At 41.5% G+C, this 26480-nt stretch overlaps 1 protein-coding gene across 1 annotated transcript; it reads right to left on the reverse strand.

Annotated features, from left to right (window-relative positions):
• Nucleotides 1–2117: 2117 nt before the first annotated feature.
• Nucleotides 2118–26252, reverse strand: LOC306979346 (nuclear receptor coactivator 3-like). The gene is made up of 23 exons (XM_079578238.1): nucleotides 26177–26252; nucleotides 13573–13628; nucleotides 10673–10777; nucleotides 10301–10461; nucleotides 9394–9494; nucleotides 9133–9307; nucleotides 8879–9049; nucleotides 8698–8784; nucleotides 8443–8586; nucleotides 8208–8355; nucleotides 7673–8112; nucleotides 6077–7020; nucleotides 5874–5997; nucleotides 5451–5684; nucleotides 5158–5361; nucleotides 4939–5050; nucleotides 4549–4720; nucleotides 4115–4453; nucleotides 3832–3942; nucleotides 3469–3754; nucleotides 3183–3372; nucleotides 2899–3100; nucleotides 2118–2811 (listed from the first exon to the last, which is right to left on the reverse strand). Exons 3-23 carry the CDS (start codon nucleotides 10756–10758, stop codon nucleotides 2800–2802), a joined length of 4443 nt encoding a protein of 1480 aa, XP_079434364.1. The 5' UTR covers nucleotides 10759–10777; nucleotides 13573–13628; nucleotides 26177–26252; the 3' UTR covers nucleotides 2118–2799.
• Nucleotides 26253–26480: the final 228 nt, after the last annotated feature.

Here is a 26480-nt window from a genome sequence, read left to right on the forward strand (position 1 = left end):
AGAAGCTGTTTACTTAGTGGTAGAGGCAACAAAACTAAAGCTAGAGGTCACCATAAAAGCGTAGAGCCTGTTAAATTTGTAATTTGCTTCTCTGTGGGCCATTAACGTCTCACATTACACAACTCCCACCACTTTAGTCCTTTGACAAGTCACATAATTGTTGTGAAAGGGATACTGAGAGAATAACAGACCCAAGGGATTTCCATAAAATGGACTGTTTCCAAATTAAACTTTTACTCAGTTATCAAGCAATAGTCATTTACATCAACTTTATGCACCTGTTGCTTTAATAAAAACCCTGTGCATCTCTTCGTTCTGGCATTGCATGAGTTAAAGTGGCTTTGGCGAGGCAATTCCTTATAAGATTTATTCTGTCTCCCTGGTGCAATGTTTTTCCCATTTCCCTGCGGTGCGATGCGCACAGCTGCAGCCCGGCGTGGCCAGTGTGTGATTGTGTTTGTGTGATAGCTTTGTGCCAAGGGCAGGGGAGGGCGGTAGGGCCCAGACTGAGCGGCGCCTCGGCACACCTGGGGAAGTTCAGGTTAAATAGCTCCACATTCCTCAACACACAGCTGATTGAAACATTAACAAACAGTAATCCACGGGCCAGGCCGCAGATGGGCCGGGAACCAAGCCAGCTCTGAGAGCAAGAGGCAGAGACGCGCTGGCGAACATATTCCCACAGTGCACTTTATTCTATACAGCTTTAATTAAAATAATAATAATAATAACAAGTCTATGGAAATATGACTATGACTTGTTCACACAAAATCAGAGCAACTTAATGAAAAAATACAAATGAGCAAAATGTTTGTATCTACACAAGTGGTTTATTTCCGAAAAAGTTTGGATGTCAGCCTTGTACTTATTTAGGCTACATGACAAAATCCTACCTCGCCAGGGTCATGAAGGCCTACAGTAACTCGCAGTGATGCTCTGCACTGTTTCGCTCGATGATTGACAATTATCAGGAAATAAAACATTACGATTCAAACCTCTGGCGCATCGGCACATCTTAACAAACGTAGATTGACGTCCCGACAGCAATTTTCTACAGTGTTAGCGCCCTCTTCCGACCACTAAAGAATCAACATCACGAGCATTAGTGTGACCTGTTGAAAAAGTACAGCGTGCAACAATGGCGCCCCCTGGTGTAAAAAAGCAGCAGTCTGTCATTTTAAGAACGGAAACCCTTGGCTCAAAGTGTAAAGTGCACGAACACTGAACGCAGTTTTACTTAGATGTTTTGAGTATATTTATTTAAATTCAAGAATTTACATTATAAACATTCCATTTGTCCAAAGGTTTATCACTAAATCCATAAGCGAAACATTAGTTGTTTTACACATTAAAAGAATAACTTAAAAACACATTCATAGCGTTGGTAACAATTGCAATGTTTATGTTGCTGTTTGGACTAATACTCATTATTTCAAAGAAATTCCAACACACAACCACAAAGCTTGTTTAAATAGAAATTTATATTTACATCATTATCGACAACAGGAAAATATGCAATGTATATCCCCAAAACGACAACTTATCTTTAAGATAAAGAAATACAAATACATAAAACAAATCTTACAGTTTAAAGGTATAACTCGAACATTGCTTTCTGTTGAAAAAGTTGATTTTATTCCACCGATATTTGATAAATTTATTTTCCCTCTGGGAATGACATTTCAAGCCATCCCTAACTGTACAGTAATACCTCAGCAAATACGACATAGGCTATCCTCTATGTGCATAATATATAATGCAATAATAAAATCGTACACAAGAACCCTCGGCAAGATGTGTGAAAGTTTCTTTGGATTGAGCATGGGGAAAGGTAGATAACGTGGGTTATGAATAACAGTAAAGAAAAAAAGGAATAAAAAAGAGAAAAAAACACCAAAATGCTGGTTGGACAAGGCCTGTTGGTGAACTCAAGACACTAACGTATCACACAAAAACACACAGCTGGTTGAGTTGCCCCCGGCAAACAGTTTTTCCACATTTAAAGGAAACCATTATTGTCTGATTGTGTGAAGAAACCAAACTTTAACTTATCAGATACTCATTACGAGTAAAAGTGCCTTTTTCTAAAACATGTAATAAATCACTTTTGCAAAAAAAGAAAGAAATACAGGCTTCAGAAAAATGTCAAACAATATACTAAACCCAGACACAAAAGTGAAGGCAAAACAACAAATAAAGCCAAAGAAGTATTGACATATGAAAGACAAATACATCCAAGTCTCATACTTGTGCAATAATGGGTCTTTAAAAACATGATATATTCTGTAGAATATTTACAAGTGTATTCACAGAAATGTGTAACATTTAATACTGCAGTACCATTTGTTTGCTTAAACAAGGGTTGCAATTCTCAGTTAAGTCTACAGCTCAGAGGCTACATTTATTGCTCCAATCTGCATAAAGCCATAGACTGTGTGCTTGTAGCGTCAAATGACTAATAAGATTGACTTACCCAAAAGGATAAAGGAGAAATATGAAAGAACCCATTGTTGCAAAAGGCAGTGAATCTCTAGTAAGGCTGTGATGTAGAAGAAATATTGCAATATATATCTTTTCCTATATTGAAGCCTTTTGGTAAAGTGCATTTACAGTCAGATGTACCATAGGCCAAATTGGCAGCCAAATTGTGTCCTGGGTCACCATCCTAACATGATAGATGCACACAAGAAGAGGGGAATATCAATACACATTCATTCCTCCAGCACTTCCCCCAGGACAACATGAAGAGCTCCACAATATCTGGCTGTAGGTCCATTTGCTGTCACCAGACACAGGCGGTCAACAGTACTTCTGAAAACAGGAAATCATAATTAGTCTATTATTCATTAATACAAATCTGCCCTGACCTAAGCTGAACTCAGTTCAAGCTATATTTACCTGGTCAGGTCCCATTGGCATTCTACCCATCCCCATTGGGTTCATACCCATTTGGCCTTGCAAGTGTCCAGGCATCTGGCCCATTTGACCCCCACCAGCACCACTAACTGGACCTGGTCCAACCATAGAGTTGTTGTTCATCATCATCGGTCCAAACTGGCCTTGATTACCCTGTTGTGGAAACTGCTGTCGTGTATATGAGCTGTGAATGAAATAACAAATGGAGTTACATTTGTATATAAACTACGGACAAATAAAATCTGACTTTACAAATGCCGCCGTACTTGTTCCGTGGCATGGCTCCTTGTGGCCAGCCCTTCATGTCTACTGAAGGGTACATGGGACCACCCTGGGGGTTTCCTTGCATTCCTGCCATCATGTTTTGAGGAGGGCCAGCCATTCGCCCTGGCATCATAGTTCCTGTTGACCGGTTTCCCGGAGCCATGAATGATGGCTCCACCTGTTGGTTCATACCTGCAATTGAAAATTAATAGTACTCAATTATTTTCACGCACATTGCATTTTGTCCTGTACATTTCAAATGAAAAAACAATGAATGTGACAACAGACCGTAGTTGCTTCCATAGTTGAAGCCTTGCTGCCCTGGCTGGTTTGTGGATGCACTTCCCATAGGGTTTTCCATTCCCGCTGGTGCGGTGACATTTGGTGGTGGACTGAAGCCCCCAGCTGGCCCCTGGCTTTGCTGCTGCTGTGGTTGTGGTTGTTGTTGTTGTTGTTGTTGCTGCTGCTGTTGTTGCTGCTGCTGCATTAACATTATCATACGCTGCCTCTTCATCTGAAGGGTCATCATCTCTCTACTGCGCTGTGCCATCATTTGAGCATTCAGAAAACCACTCTACAGACACAAACATGTTTATTGTACACAGTAATAATAAAGAATATAATTAATAAAGCTCACAGCAGAGTACAGACCTGATTACCCATGCCTCCAGGTGCCATACCAGATTGCATACCTGGTCGCATGGCAGCTGGCCCACCAGAGGCACTGTCCATCTTCATGCCTTGTCTCGCCTGGTTCATGAACTGTATTGTGTACAATGTTCAAATGATTACATTTATAAGTAATATGACACATTAATTTATGTGAATAAATATTATGTTGATGATACAAAAAACAAATTGCATCGGCCATGTTATTCACTCGCCAAAATACACACTAATACCAACTGAACTGAGCATTTGATTGTGTGCTGACCTGCTGTCCTTGGAGTCTTTGCTGCAGCTGCAATCTCAGAGGTTTGGTGGCATTCATCATGCGAGGTCTCATCATGTTTAGCCGAGGGTTTCCCATGTTGCCCATTCCTGCCATGCCAGGAAAGCCTCCTGTACGGTTCATTTGATTCACCATTGGGTTGAAGCCTCCGGGCGACTGGCCCTGCATTGTATTGCCTCCGTATCCCATGGAGCGTGATCCAGGGGGACCAGGGTAGCCCTGGTTGTAAACAGTTTTTTGGTCCATTCCCATGGAGGAGTCTGGTGCAGGGAAAGGCTCAGACTGAGCCTGACTTTGATCCTGACCTTGCTGCTCAGGTCCCTGACAGGGGTGATACATTGGAATAGATTAAAAAAGGGAAAATGTTGCTCAGAGGATCTTCTTTTAATTGCCACAGATACCATCCATCCATGTACCTGGCCAACTATTTCAGGGATTCCCAAAGCTCGGTCGATCTCCTGCAAAGCCATGACATCAGCTGTGTTGAGCAGAGAGTCCAGTTGGTCCAAAAGTGCACGTTCTTCAGTTGGACCATCACAAGCAGCCAGGGGCCCGAGCAGCTCATCTAAAGGAAGACCAAACTGGTCTCTGAAAGACACATGACGAAGAAGAACTAAATCATTTGCACGATATTTATTAATTTTTTTATTCCTATATTGCCGATATTATGTGCAGCACTTTGGAAACACTTGTTTATAAAATGTGCTATATAAATAAAGTGGATTGGATTGAATATAAATAGTAGACAATTTAAAAATTACAGTAGTGCAAGTTGTCTAATTCTACTGAGCTGTACAAGAGGTTACCTGTTTGCATTGCTCTGTGGTCTATCCAGTCTCATTGCAGAATCAGGCCACGAGGGAGATTGTGGTGTGGAGCTACCAAACAGGTTCATGCCCAAATTGGATTCATTGGGTCCTAAATAGAATATCAAAACAATATGAAAAGTTCAGCAACATAAAATGAAACAAACTGTATCATTAGCTGTGCTGTCAAATGTGTGTGTAATGCCAACATTGACATACCCATCTCCATGAGCTGCTGCTGAAGCATAGATCTTGTAGCGCCTGGCACACTGTTTGAACGATTGATCATAGGGCCTCCCATTGGACTGGAACGTACTATGCCAGTGTGTCCTGGGCCACTTGCAGGATTTGCAGTGGATCTCTGCATACCCCAGTCTCCTGGTCCTGGTCGTGGTGGCATACCCATCCCTCTGCCCCTAGCTCCTATGACACAGAAATACAAATTTTACCAACACAAAAAACACAAAAAGAAAAACGTAAAATTTCAGATTGAAAATTAGTAGTTAACGTACTGGTTGGATTGCCTTGTTGTGGACACAGACTCATGCTTCTTGGAAAACCATTGGACATCCCCCCAGGTTGAATTGCAGAACCCATGGTGTCCTGATTCATCAAAGTTGGACATGGGACATTTCTTCTGCCAGCTATACTGCCTAAAGAAACATCTCCCATGGGTTTAGCATCAACAGATAAAGCTCTTTGATAGCCAGAGCGCTGCCCTGAAGGCATGGGGCTTCGCTCGACATCTAGAAAAGAAAAAATGTACAATCACTGCTCTTATTTTTGTCATACTCTCAGTAATTTAAGCAAACATTAAATAAAAATATAAAATGACAGATAATGGCTTGTACAATTATCTAAGTTTAAGCTGAAGAAAAACCTTTATACAATGACTAAGCATGATGGAATATTATCCATATTGGTTATGGACTTACCATGTAAATCGTCTGGCATGCTTCCTTGTTTGTTTCCAACATTTTTTCCAGCTCTAGAGTCAGACTCTGAGAAAAAGCCAGAAGTAGCTCGAGGAACTCCGAGAATTGTTTCAAGAGTCTCCGACTTGACCATGAAGAAAGCAAGATTATGTCAACTGCAATTAATGTATGCTGAAATGGTGACATTTACTTGAGATTCTTACCTCATCTGATGGCTCCAGCTTCACTTTGTTGTCCAAGGAGCTTGGCTCAGAATTAACCGCTGGCCCATGAGGGCCCCTTCCTTCGATCTCTTCCAACTTTGGTTTGATATCTCCACTGTCACCACTGCTGGAGTCATCCTTATTGAGGAGGTAGTGCAGGAGGGCATGGGACCTTTCCTTCTTAGGGCTGTGCTGTTCTGTTTTAGACTCTGGTCCACGAATAGTTGCTGGTGGGCCAATCTCTGTTCCTCCAGTTTCTAAGCCACTCTTTCCTGTGGCCTCTGCTGTGATTCGTGCCACTTCGTCTGGGGTGTTACCATTTTGTAGTAGCTTGTGCAGTATTTTGTGCTTCTCTTGCAGTGACTGGCTTGGCAAATGTCCAGCACCGACAGAGGAGGAAACGGGCCCAGTAGAGGAGGACACCCCTGTTGAGGATGAGGGACTGGTAACTCCGCCTGTTCCATCTTTATTATCAGCGGTGGAACAAGGTCCAGTTCCTGGGGTGTGATTTGGAGGCACCAGTTCGTCAGTGGGTGATGTGAGGAGCTGCAGAAGCTTCTTGTGGCACTTTGTATCGGGGACCCGTCTGACAGCCTCTATCCCAGTTTGAGCTTGGCTCTCCGGTCTGTCCGCAGGAGCATCGCCAGTGGGAGTGTGCTGCTGTGGCTGCTCTCCACCTATAGCCAGAGAGGCCCCTGGGCTCTTCGAGTCTGAGTGGGGCAAAAGGCTGGGCTTACAGGTGACCCCAGAGGCCTGGTTGGTTGAGTTAATACTCGGTGAGCTGTCTAGTTTGTGTGGAGGGGGAGAAGTGATTGGGGAGGACATTGGATTTCCCACACCTTCACTTATGGCTTGGAGTGCGTTGAGAGAACTGCTGGAAAATGTTGCCCCTCCTCCGGCCCCTGAACTAGGTGGATGTGCTGAGCTCATGGGAGAGTTCATACCTGAAATTACACCAAAAACACAAATGATAAAAGAATTGACAACAGTTACAGTATCTTCTAGTTTACATTTTGAATTCATCATCTTTGCGTCAACAATAGTACTTAATAAGTACTTAAAAGTCTTTTCCAAAAAAAACCCAAAAAACCCCACAAACTTTTAAACCATAACTACATTTTGACACCGAAAATCATAGTAGTTAATATGGAGGCATAATGTAAGAAAATAAAATAGACAACTATTTTGAATATTGTTGCGGTAATTTATATACCATTTTATCACAGCACGTTCCATTTTATTCATTAAAAAAGGCCCAAATTTCACCGTTGTGAGACAGGTTAGTTTTACCCTACTGATGATGTGTTGTTGCAAGAGTAATTCTGGTTTATAGGTGTGGATTTGGGACTGAATCAAAACTGCACCTTTTCAATGTGTTGATGTTGAGTTCTTTTAGGTAAACCTCTATTGCCATGTTTTATAGTTTCTTGCAAGGGCATAGGTTTGTCTTTGTGAAAGATCACACAATGTGAAGATCTCCACATGAAGCTGGTGGGACAATTTGGCCATGCTGAAATATTGGTGGGGACATGTCCCCATGGTCCTCTACGCCCATGGTTTCTTGAGTTATTTAATCTGTGATTGACTAATACTTACCACCAGGAGAAAAAGGACTAGCTCCCATTTTGGGGCTTCCCCGTAGTCTTGGTGAGCCCATAACATTGTGGGAAGGACCATTCATTGCTGGGTTGGTCTGAGGGGGACTGATCATGCCCATTCCATATCCTCCACTTCCAGGTCCTCCACTGCCACTGTGAAACTGACCCATCTGTGGATGCATGCCATGGTGTCCCATTGGGTTCATATTGTTCATTGGATGCATAGAATTCATTTGTCCCGTGTGGCTCATCTGATGCATCTGATTCATAGGATTCAGGCGGTTGTTCGCTGTGTATGGAGGCAGTCCTCGTTGATCACTCACACCATACCCCCTGTTCATGCCTGGGCCCATGTTCAATTGTTGATTCTGGTTATTCACCCCAACATTTGGAGGTCTCATGGCTCCACCTGGATTTCCTCGATAACCATTCTGCTCTCTGTAAAGTGAAGAACATTGAGGTAAAAATTAACTTTAGGTCGATAAAACTGAGAGAATAAGAGGATATGGTATTAACAGCCAAATCTGTAGCACCTCTGCAGCAGGTGTGTAGAGAGAAAGGTGGGTGGTTCACTGGAGTTTGGATTCCTACAGAGTTCACTCCTGGTTTGGGCTGTGACTGGGGTGCCATCTGACAGTGAGAAGCGGTACAGAGGTGTCTCTGCATGGCCGTTAAGCAAAGCTGAAATCAAGAAAATACGGATTTAATGAAGTGACAAGACCTTGCTCACTTGAGCTCTAGTTAAAGCAGACAAAAATGACGACGCACCATCTTGGTAATGCCGTTTGTAAGACCAGGGTTGCCCTTCACTACGATGCAAGAACATCTGCATACAGCGCCTAACCAAGTCCTCCCAGCCAGGCCGCATGGTTGTGTGAAGAGATGCCTGTTGTTCTATTTCAATTAACTTGCCTGAAAACAAATGGCCAAAATACAATTTATTTTAATGTATTTTCAAAAGATGTATTGCCATAAGCTCAAAGTATAATATACATATATTTTTTTCATCACATCACCACTTACCAGACAGTTCATGACGAGTACTAAATCTCTCTGTTCTTTCTACAGCTGTAATGCGTCTTGCCACACAAATCATGCACGAATGAAAATCTGTAAAGATTGTGAGTGAAGTTTGAAGTTAGTCTTCGTGGCATATATTGTTGGAGAAAAAAAACATCTTGCCACATAAAGTTCAGACAAATACCTTCTCCTTCCTCCATCATGGCTCGTGGTTGAGTGAGAGCAAAACACTGCATAGTTTCATAGCGCTGGCCCCCAGGTCTTTCCTCCGAAGGGCGGTTGAGGAGCATACGGCAGTTAAAAGTGTGACTCCTCTGCCGAAGTGTCTCTCCACCCCATGGCGCGCCATTTGGTGCTAGAGATAAAGCTGATTTTATTCATCATATTTCTACTGTACATTATGAACATGAATGTCAATCCAGATGAACAAAGTCTCACCATTGGGCTTGGGGAGGTTCTTGTGAAACTCTTCTCTGTCATCCTCATGGATTATGTTGTAAACACTTGTGTTTATTAGCTCCTCTTGCTTGTATTGTAGATAATGTGTCACATTATCTGAGACAAATACAATGCTGCCCTCACGGTTTACCACAAACAGAAAGCCATCCAGTGCCTATTGCAGAATAAGAACAGGGATATATACATTAACACTTTAAAATGACATTGTTTTTGTTCCTGATATCCTGTTCCCAGTCTGACCTGAAGGAGCAATGGGCCCAGATGATCTTTTTCAATGACCCCTTGACCAGTAGAGGAAACATCAGCCTTCTGGACATCATCATCACTACATGAGCTTTTTCCTGAACGTAATAATGAGACAAATTAAATTACATGACAACAGATCATATTCTACAAGGTGCTTTCTTGCTGACCACCAGATGGCAGCAAAACATAGGGGCGCATGTTTGGCATGCCTTTCTATTTTTGATACTAGCATGTGTTGAAGGCTTTGTCCGGGAGCACACACATTATTAGAGCAGGCAATCTTGTGACTAAAGATTTTACACAAGCTAAGAAATAATGCTACACTATCATCTTGAATAAGTCAAAAATGCTTAAAAAGTGCACCAAAAAGTGTAGTTTGCTTGACATTGAGAAATTACTTGACGGGATTAGGAAGTAAAAAAGGAAGAAAACATTTTCTGACGCTGTAACTACAGCAACATCACTGTACAATATTGGGGGCAGCAGAAGCCAGCTGTGACCCTCTGGGAGGACTCAATTGTGATTGTGCTTGGTCTTCATTACCCACTTCAACTCACCAATCTAATCACAACCAAGCATAAATATGTGCAAAAAGAATATCCAATCATTTCAGACTTGAAAAAGTCTCTACATTTGCTGTAGTACAGTCTGCTTCCCAACTCACCAGTGTCATTAATCCCAGTGGACCACAGATACACAGTGCAGTGACAGCTCTGAGCCATGACCATTGTGGATTGTCTCCATTACTGGTGTTCATTTACTATCAGCAACACAAACTGCCAAACTGTGTGCAGCCACCTGGCCTTGAACCACGAGCCGCATCTATTTAGAGTCCTGGTTGTTTATTATACAGCATGTCCACCCTAAGTAGAGCATTTAATTCACAGTAGGGTGCGAGTACCTTGCTCTTTGATTTGCCTGATCTGCCTCACAGTTTCCTTGAGGATGGCACATTTGTCAGGCTTGACGTTGAAGCTGTCGATGTTGGAGAGGTTTGCGGAGATGAGCTCAGCCAGTTCTTCTATGTACTTGCTCTCCTGTTCCCTCCGACGCTTGTCACACCTGCTGGGCCACCAATGGGATTAGACACGTTGCCATGACAACCTCACCTCCTCATACCCTGGCCGTATGGCTTGCATATGGACGAGGTATAAATGCTTCACACAGCAGTTATCAGCAGCAGTAGTAAACAGTCTGTCACTTTTCTACTGTCATCACGAGGGATAAAGTAACAGGTGGGTTTAGAGGAAAGAGTGTTCCTAACTGTACGTACCCGAGGCCTTGCGGATCACAGGTGGAGTGTCTTCGTTTGCGGTCAGAGCAGAGCGACTCTAACGAGTTGTCAGAAACACCACTCATCTTCAGCACATATCAGGACCTGAAACAACACCATAGAGTCAAGCACAAGAGTGTTGTGGCACATGTTGATAGCAAAACTAAACGAGCAGTGCCTTATCCAATAAAATGCAATGTTTTAACAACAACACCCACCTTTAAATAGAAGCAAAAAAACGAAAAACAAAAAGTATAAGGTACTTTATCAAAGTAAGAATTCTATAGATTTATGGGGCACTGCTCTGTTTGTAAAACCTTGGAGAGAGTGAAATCTCATCTGTTCCACTGTGCGGAGCGACTGATGATGATGTAGTGATTTGGAACCTCGAGGGAGATGGGTCATTCAGCGTTCAGCCAGCCTAACCACAAAGAAATACTCCACTAGCTAGTACCAATCCTCGATACACCTAATCTGCATTTTACACAAAAATGAACTGGAAATAATACCATCAGTGTTGAGAAGAAGGGACATATTAAGAAGAAAATATTGCAAAGCTCAGTCACGTAAAGGCTATTGGTGAGGAATACAAAGCAGGCTGATGTTGCATCCTTTTTTCCTGAGTAATTTTTACTGCCGTTTCCTCCATACTATCCATGCACGACACATCCGTCAACACCCTCCCTAACTGGGCGTAGCTGAGCTCGGGACTCTGCCCTTGTTTTCCTGCTCTGGCACTGCCCTATATTTGACCTCTTCAAAGTTCATGTTAAGGAGAGCTCTGCAACAACTGTTCAGGTCACAGCTCATTTCTCCATTTCCATGCACAAGACCAAACCATTTTTCACATACAAACATAAACATAAATCAATTTAAAATCAAGTCTTTCACTGATTCTTTTGGTGGATTTCTGTAAACGCTGAAACTCCGGCACACAGCACTTTCAAAACAGTGATCTCATTCCAAAGTGGAAAAGTGTAGAACGGATGGGAGCGATTATGCAACTTCGGCCCTGCACATGCAGGCCAGGACATGCAGATCAGTCACCCGCTACTGCTAGTGGTATTGCTAAAGAGCACCAAGGCGCAGACACATTCTTTGCATCGTAAATCTATAAGGCATGCTTCTTGTCTATGCACCTTTCATCATTACCCCTCCAAATCTGCCCTTCTGGCTGAGGATATGATACTCTGCCTATTGCCGCCTTCTAGGCTCACCTCTGCTACACTATAGCTAAAAACACTATAAAGTACGCTTACTGGCCTCTGATATTCTCCAATTGCAATACAAACTCTGTAGCCTGTACATATCAACATGTGTGTACTATTTCTAAAACAGTGTGTATTCATTTGCAGAACTTATAGAAAACTAAATTAAAAACACCTCCCACCAATGTAAACCACAAATAAGTCTGAACAAGCCTGGCAGGATGCCACTGGCATGAGGCCTGAATCAGCCTAATGAAATATGCTCAGTGACACAGCACAAGATTCACACAAACCCAAAGTGGAACTAAACGCACAAAATCACAAGCTGTAGCTTAAAGCAGTGTTTCTCCCCCTTAAGCCTTTCATTTATACTCTGAGTACCCATAATCCCCAGGATTCTGTCAATCATTTAAAAAGCAAATAACTAAAGACTTATTTGAATTAGTAAAAATATAATCAAAATCAAGCTCAAGCTCACACTATTTCCGTAAACTTTAATTGGAACAACTTTCCTCTTCTCAGTCAACCATCTGTCCAATTAGTTTGAATAAATTCCAAAAAGGGAGAAATATAATTCCAAGGACCCAGACTACAGACCTGGGCAAACCCCGGCCCGGGGGCCAGGTGCGGGTCGCAGTTCATTTCCCCTAAAATTATGTATTTTTTGGCAATTTCTGTGTTGTTTAAGGCGCAACCGCGTTGCTTCTGCGGCGTATTCGCAGCGCTTTGAGTAGCGATCAGTAGACACTGGGACATCACCTGCTCGTGTGGCCTCAAATGAAAAAGTGGCTCTGCCGCTATAAAACAGGAGGCGACGTGTCGTTGGACGGAGCGATCAATGTCACAAACAGAAACATAAAGACCATGTACCATGTGCATATTTTTTAAGTCTTCGCTCTCGCTGAGGCAGGACTCCTCATTGGCCATGGCGGTGGACAGTGCATTTATCTACTTTCATAGTTTAAAAAGCAGCGACTTTAAGATAAAAGATGGCTGTTGTTGATGTGTTTAAATTAACACAGATTAAATAATAGCTCACTAATTAATTTGAGATGTGCGCATTGGTGGGATATGCGAATTTAAGTGCAGAGGGGCTTTCTTTGCAATGGTAGAAGTGAATGAGGATATGAGCGGCTGAAGCTGAATAAATAACGAAGCAAACACACAAGTGCTTCCCAGTGGAGTGTCATTTAATTACCAGAGTTTTTGATAAAGTCTGGACTTGGAGCACAGCAGCTCCACAGACAGGTGTCTGATCAGCCTCTGGCCACACAGCTTTGGAGCGAGAGGCGTGTTGTTTGAGAAACGTTATTCCTCCTTTGTCTTGTTTATTTCTGTAGTAAACCTGTGTTTGGCCTGGTTTACATGTGGTTTAGTCCTGGTTTAGACCTGATAGGGCTCCTTTACAGATTATTACAGCATAGTTCTACCAAATACCAGCTATTCAAAATAGATAATTTAGTGCAATGTATAATAGGATAAAGTTGAGCAGAATACATTATTGTTGGTGCGGCTCTCTGACTAAATTTAGGTTTCTCAAGTGACCCCATGTGAACATGAATTGCCCACCCCTGCCCTACAATATGCTCTCGTACTTCTGGTTGGGAAACACTAGTTTAAAGCACAGCGTGAACAATGTCTGTTAGATAAGTGTGTGTCTGATTTTTTTTTTTACAGATCATTGTAGCTCACCTTGGCAAGTACAATTCACTGTACAGCTCCATTCAGTGTCAATGTCTGGACATCTCCTGAAAGAAGAAGAAAAACAACAGGTCACATTTCATGATAATTATCATCATCTAATGAACTGTCTAATTATCGAGTCGTTTTCTTAAATATTTGTGGGAAAAGTGATTTTGAAAAGTGCACAGAAAGGCACAGAAGTTAGCATCCTGTTTGTGTCCTCCCTCTGCCTTTTCCACTGCGTCATGACTTCCCTTTCCAGGAAATGTGACCACAAATCCACCCTATTTTACATATTCTGATTCTATGTTCACATGCTGGTTCATTCATACCTATAGCCAAGAGCCAACATTGGACCCTTCTGGATTCCTTAAGCCCAGCCAGCCACAAACTCAGCCACATCCAGTGGCAATCGCCTGCTCACAGCATCCTTACACAAAAGTGTTCAAAACAAAAACAAAACCATCACAAAACAAAAAAATAATACTACAATATGTTTTTTTTAATGTTTCGTAGTTGTTCCTTTCTTGCAGTCAAAAATGGGTTAGGGTCATGGGTTAAACTAAACACTCCAAGTAGGGTTGTTCAATTATTGGAAAAATATCATCCATGTAAGATTGGGTACAAAATCGTACAAACTAAGTGTGCCCTGCCTTGCACTAGAATGATTATAAACCCCTGTGAAGTACCATAGAATCCGAGTGTATGCTTTGAGAGGTAAAGGAGAGCTTGTATGGGACAGCTTCTTGGATGAGAGGTGAGAGGTCAAGAGTCTTTATCTCAAAAACAGCTAAATGCCTTCAACTGAAAATAACCAGATCCAGTAGAAAATGATTACTTTTTATCATGCAAAAAGCTTAAATGGCTACAGCAGAATTAAGTATGATTGCTGTGTGGAGACTTTTTGTGATTCTCTACCACTGACCACTGTTCTGTTCACAGGAGTACTCAACACAGGGCCGCAACTGAGCTAATTCTGCAGCTAAATTATTCAACAACACTGGGGCAGAGAGAAAAGTTGCCCCTTTCTGTCTGGAGACAGCAGTTTCATAAATGGATAACCAATCCAAAAGATAGTTCAATGTGGCTTATAAAAAAAAAAAAATTAACACATATAAAACATGTCTTTAATCTTTAAACACATTTCCCTGACTTACTATAAGTCAGGAATCAAGGCATCATGCCATACAGCATAGCCCATGATGAAAATAGTTTGCCACACACACACTTTTGGTTATAAGCCAAAACAGCAGCAGTGTCAGTCAGTCAGGGCCAAAATAGTGAGGGGCACATTCCAACTTGGGCTGAAATGAAAAGCCTGCAATTTGAGCTCTCTGAGACAATGACTAGCAGACCTAACAATAAACAACACAGACCCACCCAAAACAAAGATCACGCTAGCTGCAGCACACTCACGCTAGTACAGACCACCAAAACCAAGGCTGAGAAATAGTCTAATAATAACTACACAGACTTGTTTCATATGTGAAAATAGTAAACAAAGAACCAGAGAAAGCCATTTCTCTTTGAATCCCGGCAAATGGGACTTCTCACACTCAGACAGGACGCAAAGTTATAAAAGCAACAAAAGGTGTCCACTAGACTTTTAAGACATCAAGTGCAAAAAGGAAACAAAAGGACTGAATGACTTCCTGTTTTGCTTCAAAGAGCGTCTCCACCTCCTGCCAAGCTTACAGCCAGCTGCACAGTGACTTTGGTGCAATCAGAGCGCAACCCAAATTGGACGATAACACTCCTCAACCTGGAACAAAGACTGGCTTGAGCTATTCCGCATAACATTCTGTATGCAAGGAGATGCACAACAAGCAATACGAAACTGAAGCTTTTCCAATACTACTCAGCCAAATGTGTCATGCAGAGAACTTAACTCATGTTTACTATGGTGCACTTTTAATGTTAAGTACGGGAGGATTTTAACTTTTAATTTACAGTGCACCCGGAAAGTATTCAACCCCCTTCACTTTTTCCACATTTTATGTTTCAGCCTTATTACAAAATAAATTCCTTTTTTCTCTTATCAATCTACACACAATTCTCCGTAATGACAGAGTGAAAAAGGTTTTGCATATGCATTAAAAATAAAAAACTGAAATATCACATGACCATAAGTTTCAGATTCATGTGTGAGCCATACGGTTTGTTTCTCCAGACCTCAGAGACAGGTTTGCATCAAGACACAGATTTGGGGAACAACCATCTCTGCTGCACACACTAGACGGAAGCCTCTCCTCAGTAAAAGGCACATGAGAGGCCACTTGGAGTTTGCCAAAAGGCACCACTCTCAGACCATGAGGAACTAGATTCTCTGGTCTAATGAAACCAAAACTGCCATGCATTGAAGTCTGAAGGAAACCAGGTCCTCACCTGGCAAATACCATCCCAGCATAGCAGCATCATGCACGGGAGACTATCAGGATATGGATGAACTCAGCAAAGTACAGAGACATCCTAGATGACAACGGCAATGACCTGAAGCACAGAGCCAAGATAAAGGGAGTGGCTTCAGGACACGTCCGTGAATGCCCTTGAGTGGCCTTGCCAGGGCCAGTGCCCAAACTTGAACCCGATTGAACATCTCTGGAAAGACCTGACAATACGTGTTCAGCAACACTCATCTAATCTGAACTTACGAATCTGCAGAAGAATGGGAAAAATACTAGGGATGCACCTTTCTGATACTGGTATTGGATATCGGAGCAGATACTGGAAAAAATACAATATCGGGTATCGGCAACAAATATCAGATACTGAACTGATACCAGTTGTGGCTCTCAATGCCTTAAAAACACAACTATCACCGCCTAAATCTAAGTGAATATGGGCATGCTGTATGTCAGTGTAAAGCTAAGAACCTGGAGAATTCAATCGCCAAGTTAGTTTTGTTCGTCGCACAAAATCCCGTGCTAGCAATAGCATGCTAAAGCTAGCGGATGCATGCTGATGCTAACGAAAACTAATCATGGCTGGGTCAGAAACTATGATCCTACTCCTGACGCCAACTGATCAAACATATTTGTAATGATCAGATCACTTCATGCAAGTTATTTATATTAATGCAAGTGGCCTATCAAATACCCAAGGATAATTAGTATAGAAAAGACCAGTGATCCTTGTTAACTGTTTATCAATTAGCTTATCAATAGATATCATTGATAATTGATCTGCAAAATCATGACAAAAAATTATGACTTTGTTGATCTCAAAACCCACCATCGGCACTGGTAGACTCTAAAATACCCCAAATGAATCATCATCATACCAAAGAAAACCTGAGGCTGTAATTGTTAGAGAATTAACAATGGTGTTCAAGAGGAAAGGTAATCGCTGCCAAAGGTGCCTCAACCACGTACTCAAAGGGTGTGACACTTATTCAACTTATTCCAGAAGTTCGCGTGGGCGCCGCCATGAATTGTGCCCGCCCCTTTTCTCCTATCTGTTAACATGGGACTGGAGAAGTCCACATAAAATCAGTCACTACACAAAAACAAAGCCGTTTTTCGGCCGCGCAGAGAAACGCTGCAGTGTCGACTTGTTGGTGCAAATGAACATTGGACATTTCACACAAATCAATCGACTAAACATCAGATTTGGGCGTTTAAACGAACGGGCTTCGCGCTCGACCGGAAGTGTCAGGACAACGGAAGTGCCGAGACAAAGCAAAAAGTGTCAAAAGTGGGCGGGGCGGAATAAGGTGAATACATGCGATAGTTTTCCATCATAGAAAGTCTTCATCTGTTATTTTTTCCATTAAATAATTACGACGGTAATCGCATCAAATCCTAACGTTTCTCAATTGTAACCAAAAAATGTTTGCCAATTGTTTCAGGTGCAACAAACAAGAGAACAGGTCAAACTTGTCTGCTGTGGGCCACCAGAAAGACATGCTTTGTAAATGATTCTTGTTCAGTGAGTCGAGAATCCTTACTGGAGCGACAGGGGAATCGGAGTTTGATGCCAAGAGTGTGGCCACATGGTGAATTACGGCGATGAAGGGGACACATGTCAAGCATATGTTGTGAGTGTGGATTTTGAGAAAGTGAAGCTGTAAATCGTAAAAGCTACACAGGCAGCTGTGAAATTCCAGCAAAGTTCAAAACCCAGGCTCAGACTCTTCAGGTTGTTCAAAAGTGGTGCAAATGAGATTGTCCCATAGTACCTTTTGATCGGAAAGGCAAATTTACAGTTAAATGTTAGAGCAGTTACAGTCGAGAATATGGCACTAACAGATAATCATCAAATCATCATCAAAAGTCTACATTTTGTCTTATATTTCACAAGATGATGCTCTAATAAAAACATTGTTCACATATCTGAAGTCGATTGATTGATCTGAGAAACTACATCTACAGCAGAGGGTTAAAAAGTCCATTAGGTTATGGATGTCCATAAACATACAGGGCTAAAAAATGAAAATGAGAAACAATAACATGAATACATTTTTGTAAAGACTGATAAAAAAAAAACATTTTTTTTACTTTTTAAATGCTTATGAACCTTTGATTTAGACACAAAAACCTCCACATTTGCACACAACACCAGAAGCAGGTTGGCGCATGGGTGAGTTTGTTTTCTCCCGCACAAACTGCAATGTGGTGAAAAACCATAGGAAATAAATGAAGGTGGAAACAAAGAGATGGCAGATTCCACAGCGTGTGTCTTCTACGCCGATTTATCATTAACGCAAACAAAGAGGAACAAGAGCGGTGCCGCACAGGTTCAGCCGCAACTACCCCAACAGCATCCATACAGCTGCTGGAACATCCCTGCTGCAACCATTTTCCTCAGGTGTTTACAGTGCCCAATAAGACAACTGGGTTGCATTATAATTTGAAGAAGAGGGACCAAATAAACGTAAGCAGCCTGATCACACGCACACACACAAGTCTAATATTATGGAAATGAGTTCATTAATCAATGGCCCAGCACCCTTTTATCTGGTGTGTGGGGGTGCCACAGGCCTGCCTGCTCTCAGTGCTGCCTACTAGTATAATACTCTCCGGCTCTTCAATTCTCTGATAAGCAAATCCTGAGCTGGCCAATTTAAAAATAATAAACATAAATGTTTTTTGTTCTACAAAGAATACAGTGGAATACATATATATTATATATTTTTACATTTGTTACAACATAACAATGTGTAACTTGAATTTGAATTATTTACACAAAATGTAGTAAGCCGCCACATCACGGTGACCTAAATTCAACAACTATTGGAATAAGCTAGTCTCTTATTGTATAGACACTAAGTGGGTCTCTAACGGTAAAAAGATTCACACCCAGTTCAGACATAATTTAGTCCAATTCTGATCTCTATTTTAAAAGGTGGTATGTTGTAAAGAAGCAATGATTTATAAAAGAGAAACAGAAGTAATGTTACAGCTGTCGCACTCCTGGTGCCACTCAGTGAAAAAGCAGCTTCATTTCATGATCAGAAATTTTCCCTTTTCCCGTTGTGGTCCCCTCCTGCTGCCGCTCCCTCCTCCTCCTGCTGCCTTCCTCGCTGGATTGGTGGAGTAAACACAGGAAGAGAGCGGGCTCTGTTCCACCACGCCAGAGCAGGGGCTGGGCGTTCCTGCCGAGCTCCTCTGCTGGGGTCAAAAGTTTACCGTGGTTTTTATTTCACCTTTCCTCAGCCAATCACAGTGCACGCACTGCAGCGTCTGAACTCTGACCCCCCGAGAAGAATTCCACTGAAAAGATGGTCTGACGCCAGTTTCATGAGCGCCGCCCCTCCCGTCTCCCCATTTTCTCTCCCCCTGTGCAACTCCTTTTCCTTTCTTTCAACTGGACGGGTTTCACGTGTTGACAGAACCTATAGGTGAAAAAGATTCCAGAGAGAAACACTGTCCAGCCGAAAGACTTTGGAGCTTTACATGAAACCTAAAAACAACAATACAGCACACACAAAACTTACAACAAGCAACCGAATCAAAAAATGGATTTGATTATATTTTTGAATACAGTCAAATCCTTTTGTAAGACAGTCTGCGCAGCTGGATTTGAACCACTGAAGTACAGTTATTCTATTTGAAATATTGAAGTGGCTTGTGTGAATGAAGTATCATCATCAAGTACTGGTTAGACAGTTAGATCAAGCACACGTGTGTTTGTTCTGTCAGTGGACAGTGACTAAAGACACAACCTTCAAGTGTTGCTTTAACAACAGGCCACCAGCAGAAGTGGCATCACAAGCAGCATTTTCCATTTCATCCGTAAGAAAGGAAAACAGATTTGATGCAATTGAGTGCGTTTAAAACTATAATAAATTATTGAACAAATGCGTGGCCAGTGGAGACATGCTGGAGTAAATCCCGCTTCTTTAACGATGCCATAGAACTTTGTCATACATTGCTCGACTTCTCTTTGAACTGAAAACCACAATAAAGTACAGACTTGTGCGCGTGGAGAGTCGACTGGCTTGCAGCGGCAGACGCGTTGGTGTTTATGTGTTTAATGAAAGAGCGTTTGAAATTACAGGTGAACTATGGGACTCTGAAGAGGAAAGTGAGTGCCATTACCGTTGAGCTGGCACGCTTATGTTCAAGAGCGGAGTCTGTACAGGTTGAAAGTGCCATACCAAGTCGGCCACAGCTGCCTGAGGATCCAGCCACAAACCACACCCTGCTGCCACGTGTTTTAGAATCCAGTTCATTTTGAGATCAATTCAACCAATGTGTAAACAGCAAGGATAAAAACAATGCTCCTGTTTTGGTGAAGAGTGTAAACCTGGAACATCTTTAAAAAGGTACACTGCGTAACATTTTGGACGATACTGTTGCTGGCAAAAAAAAAAAAAAACATGCTCCCAATGACCAGCTCAACACAGAAAATGCTATTAATGCAGTGGGTAATCAAAGAATAGATTTGGATGAGAACCTAACCCGTTTAAATCTCAAATTTAGTCACATCTCCATGGAGACGAGCCGGAGACTTACCCACTCCTGGTAAAGTTTACAGTCATGTCTTAGGAGGGGTGAGCCTCATAAAAGTGTGTTTGTACATTTATGAGGTATTTTGATGAAAATATCTGTCATAAAATAAACGCTTGTATTTCAATTTTATTTTTTGAGTAAAATTCTACGCGGTGTGGCTTTAAACAAACCGTGACTTGGTATTAAAATGGCTGTAATGATGAAGTTATTGAGTATCGTTTCAAAAATATTTTTTTTATCAAAATTGATCAAATTGACCAAAACCACACACGTTTCACATGGATGCTCAAGAGTGCTGACTGCTGGCAGGTTTGTTTTTGGTGAATTATTTATCAGCATCAAATATACAGTATAAGGTGTACACTACGAGTTTATATTGTTTTTTTTTAGAATTTTGATTTGTATGATTATTACACCCAACAATTCCTAAAATGTGCATTATTGAGAAAAGAAAATATTATTTACACTGGCTTGGAAGTGAGTTAGTGAAGTGAGTTAGGCTTCATTGGTTTATTTGGTAGGACAGTTCATGCACACTCTCAACACTCGTATTCATCCTGGCCTATTGTACATGTTTTTGGTGTTATGTGTATTTACAAGCACACAAATGAACATATTCGCTCTAGCTTATTTATCGTTTCAACGTTTTGAACTTTTGTTTTACAATTTATTATGTTTTTTTTTATTGTTTATGACAAAAAAAATATGGTCAGTTAATTGATATTTGTGATTCCAGTCATGGCAGAAATAGACGAGGTTATTATGGAGCCCTACAGGGTTTGCAAACTTGTATTTTAGACAACTTTGGGCCTTTGCCTGTGTAAGCTAAATCGTCCTCTGATTTTCAAAGAATAGGCAACTAGTTATAGTTAGTTTTATCCCGAAGCCTTTGGTAAAGTGAAGCCTCAAAACTGTGATTTAAGTGTATTGTTACACCGTTTAAGGACTGTTTTGTTCTGAGCCGAGGTTTTAATGTTTGGCACAATGAACAGCTGAAACCAGCTAAGTACAGCTTTTACACAGCACACACAAAGCGAAAACCTGATCATTTTTCTTCAAAAACTCCAGATACAGAGCTGATCAGTGGAGAATAAAGATACGCTCAGGTTCAGTTCAGTTACCTGGAGGGCTTATTGTAATTGAACTATGCCATTTCTTCAGCTTTTTCTGTATACATTTTGTTTCTAATATATTGCATCCTTCTTGGATATGGTAATTAGAATTTATAATCATCCACATTGTTTGAAACATTTACAGGATTATATCTTTTACAAATAATTAAAAAAACAAAAGACCCATTTTGGTGATAAATAATGAATCTTGATTTCCATAGATTGAGTCATATTTTATGACTTGATCGATTTCATCTCTGGCTCATTAGTGCACACTGATGAGGGGCCACAACCACTGGCAGAGCGCATACGGTTTACCTGAAGCTCTCGGTTGATGACTGATGTGATCCACACGTTTAGAGGAAAACTGACCATTTGGGAGACAGACTTTTCCTCAAAGGATTAAAAAGCTGCAGTTTTAGTGGAGCTTCAAATTTCGGGTTTGCTTTTGAGGCGGTTAAATATGATAGATAATAATGAAGTCCCGATCAGCGCCAATGGAGCCTACAGTCGCTGAAACTCAGTAGCTGGAAGTTCTTAGCTTTCAAATGAGGAATGGTCTGTTCACAGAAACTTGTGCTTGTGTTCAAGTGCAACTTTGAGCAAACCAAGTTCAGTTTCACTGACTTTCTAAAAAGCACTAAGACCCTCCTGCAAACGCCTCTCACAGCCAAGCGATTAATAGAGGAATCAAAAAATTAATGAATCTGCAGATCAATCGATTTCCAAAATAATGAAAGTGGCAAACAAAAAAACAACAACCTTAATAAACAAACAACACATTTAAAAAGACAGTCTTGTTTTTCCTTCTGCCTAACAGAGTAAGCATCTGGTAGCAGTTATCTTACAAACCAGCCATGCCGTCTCTCTACCCCCAAAGCATTTTTATAAAGGAGGCCTTAAACAAAACACAAACAAGGTCTCGCTAACATTTACAATGGTAACAAAACTGGGCCAAGCAGCTACCCTCCCACTGGCTTGTTCAGGTGAAACTATTTTACAAGCATTCTTCAGCTGGGGGAGAGAAAGTTAAAGGGGGAGTTGAAGTTAAAGAGGAAGGGCAACCAGGGGAGGAACGAGGGGAGGGGGGGGGGACCACTGCTCTTGGAACCCCCCTTTACTAATAAACTCTTGCCTTTGTCCAATCAACGAGTACTACAGAGAGTCAACTGTTCCAAATCCTGGCTGGTTATAAACTTGAATTGGGTGCAATGATTGCTTCAGGCTGCCTGTGTAGATGTTGAAGAAGTGTGCAGAGCTCACAAATGGACTGGAAAGTCTAACACTTGGGTAAGGCCTCAGAGTTGAAGGAGAGGGGACCGTCTGACTGAGCCCAGTAGACGGGGCTTCAGATGAAAGGCAGACAGCAGACTTGTGCCGCTTGGCTTGGCCACCTGGCTTCTTCTCATACTCTCACTTGTTTGGGCAAAGAAGCAGTAAATATTTTAGCAAGAGAAACACGATGGTCTTGTTGAGCAGCGTTTGAGCCGACTAAATTTAGCTGGCCCGGCACAGGGGACACAACTGTACCTGTTGAATCAGGAAATGCAATCAACGCTGAATCAAGTGTATTCAGTGTGACGAACATGATGGAAGCAACAAAAAGATAGACAGAATATAAAAAACATAAACTTCAAAACTAACCGAGCACATACAATGTTGAGTAACTAGCTAAAAGCAGAAGCTTGTCGAAACATGTTTTTTTACTCATTAATTGTCCATGAGAGTAAATACTCCTCAGACAGAAAAGACAAAGGGGGAGAGGGATATTGTACATCCAATTACATAATGGAGATCATATTTTTCACTCAAACTTGGCTGTAAATACTGTTTAAGTGGCGCTAGCCCGCAGTTAGCTTTGCCCGTTAGCTTCTTCTTCGTGATTCCATTAGTGCGTATTGGGGCCTCCGAGCCGGTGCAGGAAAGCTGCAAGTGTGGTTTTCTGGCCAGAGACAACATCAACACTTGTATTACCCCCAGAGGGACTACGAAAAGGATTTATTTAAGGTACTTAGTACTGCTTTATGTATGGTTCAGTTATGTCAGGTGAAGTCAAATAAAAGAATGCCCAAGCTTCTGTTTGGGTGTGCTGCATCTCTCTATAGAACTGTAGAGCAAAAAGCAGTAAGCACTCTCCATAACACAGAACGCAACTCAACAACTTTGAGATAATTTTGTGGGTTTGTGTAAATTAAGCCAATTAAGTCAATCCAATATAGAATCACAACAAATTCATGAAAACGGCTTGTCAAACATCTTCCCACTCTACTCAAAAAGTCCCTTCATATGATAGTAGCTCTGTCTCTGTATCACCCAGTGACGGACATTTCACAATCTCATGAATGAGCTTAATTCAAACATCTACAGTGCAAAAAAATGCAACTTGGCAAAGACTGATTTGAACTCTTCACGAAGAAAAAGAAAAAACCCTATGTCGCCGATCAAGGAAAGCAGCTGTTATCATCAAAAAACATGATTCCTGTAGTCTACAAGGAACTGGGGAAATGTGCCCACAGGCCCTATGAGACAAAAAGTGATAAGTTAATTAATTATTTGGAGCCGAGGGGCTTACGGACAAAGAGAAGAAACCATGCATCCAAGTCACTTCACCCCATCTGCAGTCAAAGAATCCCCCAAAAGATTGATTCATTGTTAACGCAGCCTGACACCCTGTGTGTGGGAGAAAGAAAGAGGCAGATAAAGGCACATAGAATGGGGGACAAGGGGCTCCATTTAGCAAGGAATATGAGCAGAAGCACTTCATTGGGCAGGTTCCCACAGTGCCCACCTCACTTGCAAAAAAACACATATGGGTTTGAGTAATTGCATTCCATCAGACAAAATCAAGACAATCATCCAATGCAGCCCTGAGGCATGGTGACCTGTCAGAGGCCGACCTGCAAAAACCACAAGGCCAATATTCTTTGTTTTATATTGAAATATTCACTCATTGTACAGTTAAGTGTCCTAAATATTCAAGTCAGTATCTTGAATTCGTAATGACCCAGTAGACCCAGAGGTAAGAACACACGAGTGAAAATCTCCACTCTGAGACCAATTAAGTGCCATCTCAACTCTTGTCTTAATGCACAGGTGTTGTTCAGTGTTAAATTGAACTTAATAAAAATCAGATGTATTGATTTGTATTGTATTGACGCTCTGGCCAGACAATGACAGAGACCGCATACAGTGCACCCACGACTCAGCGGTTTCAGCAGAGTGACTTACCTACATTGGCATTGTCTGACTGCGCATGATTTCGCTCTCCAAGAATGTACTTGAAAACTGGATGCTCAGCACACACCCTCCAAACGGCACAGAGCAGGCACAGCCGAACTCTCCCTGAACCCTTGATCTTGTTCATCTTCCTGTGCACTGTAAGACATCCATCTCCTTCTGTCAGATGGTCTGTCTCTCTCAGCCACCCACATGCACCTAAATATGATTTATCAGCAGTGAAAAGCAACATTTATCTTAGCCGGATGGTCCATTATACCCACCGTTACAATCGTAAATATGCAATCTATAGCAGTGCAAATGAATAACAGATGCCTGGGCTGTGCTGCGGAGTTAGTCACTAGACGTTATCAAAGACATAATAGTTTCATATATTGTTAAATACAACAGAAATATGTCAGAGATCCATAAAAAAACACATTTTGATATTGAGATTGTGGGACAGCACTTGAGGAAGCCTTATTCAACCTTAAATGTTTCTTCAAATACCTGTAATACACTATCATTAAAATCAGTTGTATAGCAAATGTACTGACAAGCTTTTTTTGGATAAAAAATGTTTACCTTAAAAAACATTGTCGCAGTGGTAAGATCGTTACACACTCAGTATGATTTACTCCATAAACAATTGGACTTCATATTGTACCACATTTATAAGCTTCTTGTGTTCAAAACAATTGCATTTGTTACAGGAACAGCGAGTGAAATTAACCAATATCCAAATGAGAAAATCAATACATGTTGTTGTTTTCTTTAGTGCGTCCAGAGCAGAGTCCTCCAGTGAGCAGACAGACTACAGTAAGTTCAAGCAGCTCCGTGTGTGGAGGACTATTCAAGTCTGCTTACAGAGCAGATACATGTCCAAAGCTCTCACGATGAACCAATGAGCACAAACAGACCGGAAGCGTCCAAAAGTTTCTTTCATACACGATCGGAGTTAACAGCCTTGAGTATTAATACCTCAGGTATTGAACCCAAGCAAACAAAACGTACATGACGGCTCTCGTAAACTTCAATTCTAGAAAAAAAAGACTAACCACAAGAAGCTGACAAGGCAACAGCAAATATAAACAAATGTAAAAAGATTTATGGAAGCGGTCTTGAACTTATAAACATTCCGTAACAAGTACACAACATCGGTAAGGTGCTCGCAGAGTGAGTGACCGGAGCCCAAACAGCCTGCTTGGAAACGAAGCACCACAAATTGTTTCGGTAAAAAATAACCCAGATTATATGAGCCTACATGTGCACCGATCAAACTCGGTTAAACTTCATTACTACTGGCGAATTAACAAAATGCAAATAACTCACCGGCTTCGACGCTTTCATTGAGAAGAGCAGTTTCTTTTACGCCTCTACAAACTCTCCGCCATCTTCGGCAGGACCGTGTTTGTTTAAATGGGAAACACTCCCAGAGCGCAGGGAGCCAGCTTGTAGCAAGCCGAGAGGCATTCTGGGTAATGTAGTCATTTGCTATTCATTTGTCATCAAAGCTGCCTCAGTGTCGTGGTGTTTTTAAGTTTGAGTTTTATCTCTACTTCTTACTTTTTACTCAGTCTAGCTAACTTGACCCATTTGTTATAAGCCTGGCCTACATGGAATAGCCTAAGTTCTT

The sequence above is a fragment of the Gobius niger genome (genome assembly GCF_951799975.1).
Source record: "Gobius niger genome assembly, chromosome: 20".
NCBI lineage: Eukaryota > Metazoa > Chordata > Actinopteri > Gobiiformes > Gobiidae > Gobius > Gobius niger.

What these genes read in the sequence shown, in the direction of transcription:
- LOC306979346 (XM_079578238.1), bottom strand. Translation starts at nt 10,758, where the DNA reads ATGAGTGGTGTTTCTGACAACTCGTTAGAGTCGCTCTGCTCTGACCGC. An exon ending in CAGGCAAATCAAAGAGCAAG is followed by an intron (nt 9,495 to 10,300) that starts GTACTCGCACCC and finishes TATTACGTTCAG; the next exon opens with GAAAAAGCTCATGTAGTGAT. An exon ending in CAACTATGGAAGCAACTACG is followed by an intron (nt 3,373 to 3,468) that starts GTCTGTTGTCAC and finishes TTTCAATTGCAG; the next exon opens with GTATGAACCAACAGGTGGAG.